The sequence below is a fragment of the Macrobrachium nipponense genome, chromosome 1 (genome assembly GCF_015104395.2).
Source record: "Macrobrachium nipponense isolate FS-2020 chromosome 1, ASM1510439v2, whole genome shotgun sequence".
In the NCBI taxonomy this organism is placed as follows: Eukaryota; Metazoa; Arthropoda; class Malacostraca; order Decapoda; family Palaemonidae; genus Macrobrachium; species Macrobrachium nipponense.
In genome coordinates this window covers 181,509,866-181,514,865 of record NC_087200.1, presented here as the reverse complement: position 1 = coordinate 181,514,865, position 5,000 = coordinate 181,509,866, and the positions used below count along the sequence as shown (strand labels likewise).

At 32.2% G+C, this 5,000-nt stretch overlaps 1 protein-coding gene across 1 annotated transcript in view; it reads right to left on the bottom strand.

Moving 5' to 3' along the window:
- Positions 1-5,000, bottom strand: part of LOC135219018 (uncharacterized) — a 14,845-nt gene that overhangs the window by 1,195 nt on the left and 8,650 nt on the right. The window contains 1 exon segment of the mRNA XM_064255454.1: positions 1-4. This exon segment is cut by the window's left edge and continues 1,195 nt beyond it. Within this exon segment, the coding sequence (XP_064111524.1) occupies positions 1-4 (4 nt within the window).

Below are 5,000 nucleotides of genomic sequence, written 5' to 3'. Positions count from 1 at the left end.
GCCTCTGAAATAAAAGGAGGACAAATAATAACGGAAATAATGTCAATTTATGACATAAAAAATATTAACAATACCATCAGGCTAGTAATACTATACATGACAAGCTTATATTTTATATTTATGATTTCTTGTTTCCTCTTTTGTGTTATTTTCAAATAACGGGAGGCCAATTGATGTTTTGGCTGTTGAGGAAGAGAACTTTCAATTAATGCACCCTAAGTCATTCTAAACTTCGATTAGATTAAATCTATGGTGAAAGCCTTTATCACAATTTTTCGACCTAAATCTATGGTGAATATCTTTCGGAAAATCAGTAGCCTCATTGATACCAACTTTACCAAAAACAAAAAAGGCAAAAAAAAAAAAAAAAAAAAAAAAAAAAAAAAAACAAAAAAAAAAAAAAAAAAAAGGGGGTAAGAATTGGTTATGTCATTTCCCAGTATAAGCGATTTCAAGAATACATTTCCGTTCTCCTAAATACATCTTTTTAAATTTTCAGTACCAGGACACTGACCTTGAAGCAGGTGTAGGTGTATATATCATTGTAATTCTAGATTTTATATATATATGTATATATATATATATATATATATATATATATATATATATATATATATATATATATATACATAATTCAGTTACTACTTTATCATATTCACGAACCCATCAACCTACAGGAACAACTACGAATAAAAGAAAAAATCCAAACAATATCAACACGTCTTCACTGGTTGTGTACATCCAGCTAAAATATACTAATCCCCCATCGATAAAACCAGACGGAAAAGAATTGAAAATATCTCATTTTTTTCTAGCCTCACTTTCAAGGAAACTATTCGAAAATGATTGAGACTTATCGCCACGGAAACGCATCACAATTACGCTACCACGACACGTCATTATTAATAATGATAAGAAAATAGGGAACAAAAAGATTGAACGGCAAACGACGCGTCACAAATAGGTTGTCTCGCCCGAGTGTTTTCTCTTGTTGAAAGACTTTAACAGCTCGAAAATAATCTTACGCGAACATCGAACCGTCATTTCACTGTGATTAATGAACCCGCAAAAGGGAAGTTCGTAATGAGTTAAAATTCCGTACTTGATATTTGGCGGAAAGCTAAAAAAAAAAAAAAAAAAAATCAACCACCGACGAAAAAAAATGAATAAAAAATAAAAAAAAGTTCACTAATGCTTAGATGTCAAGGCCATGACCTTTTCCCCGCAAAAAGGTGGTTTGCGGAGAAAGTCGGATTTTTTTATGCTCGAAGCGTCATATGTTATAACGCGATGGTTTTGAGGATATACTACTATACCTCATTAGGCAGTTAACTGCCCTGGGTAATTCGCTAAGTATTCTTCGGTAATAAACACTAAGTCGCCAGCAATGATTTTCCTTTCCTTCTTATAAGTTTGCCAAGTTTTCTGGTATTGAGACTCCAATTCAAACAACAAATAAATTAAAAAGCTAAAATTCTTGCAAAACAAAAAGTTATGTGTGTTATTTGCAAATAACTATACCTTTAAAACGTCCTATACGAGTTTCGTTTCCTTGTCATAAGTTTGCCCAGTTTGCTGGTATAGAGACTCCAATTTATGCAGCAAATAAACTATAAAAGCTAAAATTCTTGCAAAACAAAACGTTATGTATGTTATTTGAAAATTGCTAAACCCTTTTAAAAAGTCGTATAAAGCAACATATATTACCTATGGTTTCAGTTAGATCACGTTGCATTATGAATATTTTTGATTGACAGGTATTCTTGCAACTATTGAAGAATTGAATACAATACATTTAATACAAAATTTATCTCATTTGGGTAAAATATTTTAGCATTCTTTAAAGAACTCACTTCAGTTTAAAAATCATAACATCAGTTATCAAACTAAATACGAACAGTTTTCGAATAAGTATTTAATTATCATTGTTTGAAGACGTGTGTTTTTATTATGCTGACGAAGATCACTCATTTTCAGCTGGACCAAACTTAAGCATTCATTACATTATTTTGCTAATATTTTTAGCTCTTTTTTTTTTTTTTTTTTTGTTTCATTCACTCATTATTCGCTCTCTGAATCAATTGCGTCAACTTATGTAACAAATATGACAGCTCCACTTGTCAAACTTCGGAAAAACAGCATAAACAATAACTCACTCAAACTCAAGTAAGAATAAAATATATGAAAATTCTTCTTTGTCAGTCTTTTGTTCATTATGGTTTTTTTGCACTATCATCCCCCGGAAGCTTCAAAAAAAAGAAAGAAAGAAACTTGGAAATTGAACAAAAAAATCCTCGATGAAAACTATTATAAAAAATACGAATGAAAACGCAAATAAAAATGAAAGCCTTTACTTGCGCGTGTACGTTTACATATCGGTGTGTACGTGGAAGTGAATGTATGTACAATTTATGCATTATATATATATATATATATATATATATATATATATATATATATATATGTATATATATTATATATATATAATATATATATATATATATATATATATATGTATGTATGTATGTATATATGCATATATATGCACTTGTTGGCCGAGTCGATAACTCACTGAAGTCCTGATTTCTCCTCTGTCCGCTGGTTCGAATCCACGAGAGGACGAAATTATCATGAACTAAAAAAAAAAATTCCCGTTCGGTTAATATATACGAAAATATATCAATTCCGAAGTAGAGCGAATTGGATGGTAAAGGACACATTTGTAGCTTAATGCATATATATATATATATATATATATATATATATATATATATTATATATATATATATATATATATGCATGTCTGTAGTATGTATGTATGTATGTGAGAGTACGTACATGAATTTCTTAACTTGAACCATTAAACTAAGCAACTAACAAGTAATTACCGTAAACGATGAAACCGATATTTCCATTTTAGTTCGGCCCCTAATTGTGACGAGAGACTGAAGTGTCTCTTGCGGACTCGTTCGGACCACAGACCTGTGGTTGGAGGGTTAAAGCTTTTCGTAAAAGCGCGCGAGGAAACAGTAAGCCCTTCCTTTTTTTTTTCTTTTTTTTGCATAATTGCATGTGCGTGCTTGCGGATATATTATACGGACATGTCATTCGGATAATCTGATACGCAATTAATATTAGACAATTTGTTTACGCTTTTGTTAAAGGATGGTGACCGTTGAAGAAAAAACTAATAATCAGGTACTAAATCTATTATTATTATTATTTTATTATTATTATTATTATTATTATTATTAGTATTATTATTATTATTATTATTTCTGAAGGACGAGGGAGAATCGAGCAAGTTCTCAAAAGCCATCGATATATTTACATTTAACACCACCGTGGATTTATTTACCATCTTAGAGACTCCTGCTTATTATTATTATTATTTTTTTTTTTTTTTTTGGTGGGGGGGGGGGGGGAGGCGGTGCTGCAGTCAGTAATATCAGCATTACAATAACAACTGTATTGCTTCCACTGGCATTTTATTCTAGTACTCAGTGAAAGATACAATTTAAGAAAATAAAAACATTACTGTCCAAATTACTAAAAAAAAAAAAAAAAAAAAAAAAAAAATTAATAGTAAGGGTTCGATTAACGATGAACAATAACAGTATACGATGGGAAGCGGTATGCCTTCACACCCCGTCCCAGATAGTGGTGGTGGTGGACCCATTGTGGTAGGATATTATCCCTGACTAGGATAATATTCTGCCATTTAAGGCCAGTTTGACTCAATTTTTTGCTTCTGTGGGATGCCTGGAATTATGATAGCGGCATCCCCACCACTGTGTATAATGACAAAGATACCGAACTGATTGGAGTACTGGATTATAGCAGCTCAGTATTGTGGTATTGTCACTAAACAGAAACAAGCAGAGAGCTATGAATGAAAGAGTAACGTACGAGTGGGAATATATGAATGATACCAAATGTTTCTGAGGAGGGTTAGACATGATAAGGATGAGTCGAAGATGTACTGAATAATTGCAAGGATGAGGATGGAAAAAGGAAGGAAAGGAAGGAAGGAAGGAGGAAGGAGGAAGAGGAAGGAGGAAATGAGGATGAGGAAGGGAAGGAAGAAAGGAGGAAAGGAGGAAGGAAAGGAGGATGAGGATGAGGATGAAAGGATGAGGATGAGGGAAAATGGAGGAAAGGAAGGAAGGAAGGGGAAGGAGATGAAGGATGAGGATGGAGGATGAGGAAGAGGATAGGAGAGAGAAGGAGTGGAAGGTGGAGGATAAAGGAAGAGGAAGAGGATGAGGATGAGGAAGAGGAAGAGGATGAGGATGAGGATGAGGATGAGGATGAGGATTTTCGTTATTAATTCCGCGAAAAGGTTACGTAGCACGCATGCAGGAACTGATAAATTAAACATTATTAGAAGACTGACGAAAAAAATAAAAATAAATAAAAATCTCGTCGAATCAGGCCTGTCGCTTAGACCTACGTATATAATAAAAATCAATCCTAACGGTTGTTGGATTAATCGGGTATCAAATAACTTAATGATGGTCACTAATTAATATATATATATATATATATATATATATATACTTATTATATATATATATTATATAGATATATATATATATATATTATATATATATATATATATCAATTCAAGCTACAAATGTCCTTATTTAATATCTAAATTCACAATTTACCTCCCAAATGATATATTTTCATATATGGCTGATTGGATAGCGTCACTGACTGTCCTGATTTCGTCCCCGTCCACTTGGACGGTGGTTCGATCCCATGGGGGGACGAAATTATTATCAATTAAAAAATTCCCTTCGGTACATATATGAAAATATATCATTTGGGTAGGTAAAGTGAATTTAGATATTAAAGGACATTTGTAGCTTGAATTGATATATAAATGGATCACGGTTCGATGTGATAATTATTCATATATATATATATATATAATTTCCAATGCATATCTGTTCGGTATTTATCCTTGAAAAGACCTGCTGAATCAGTGTAGTTCC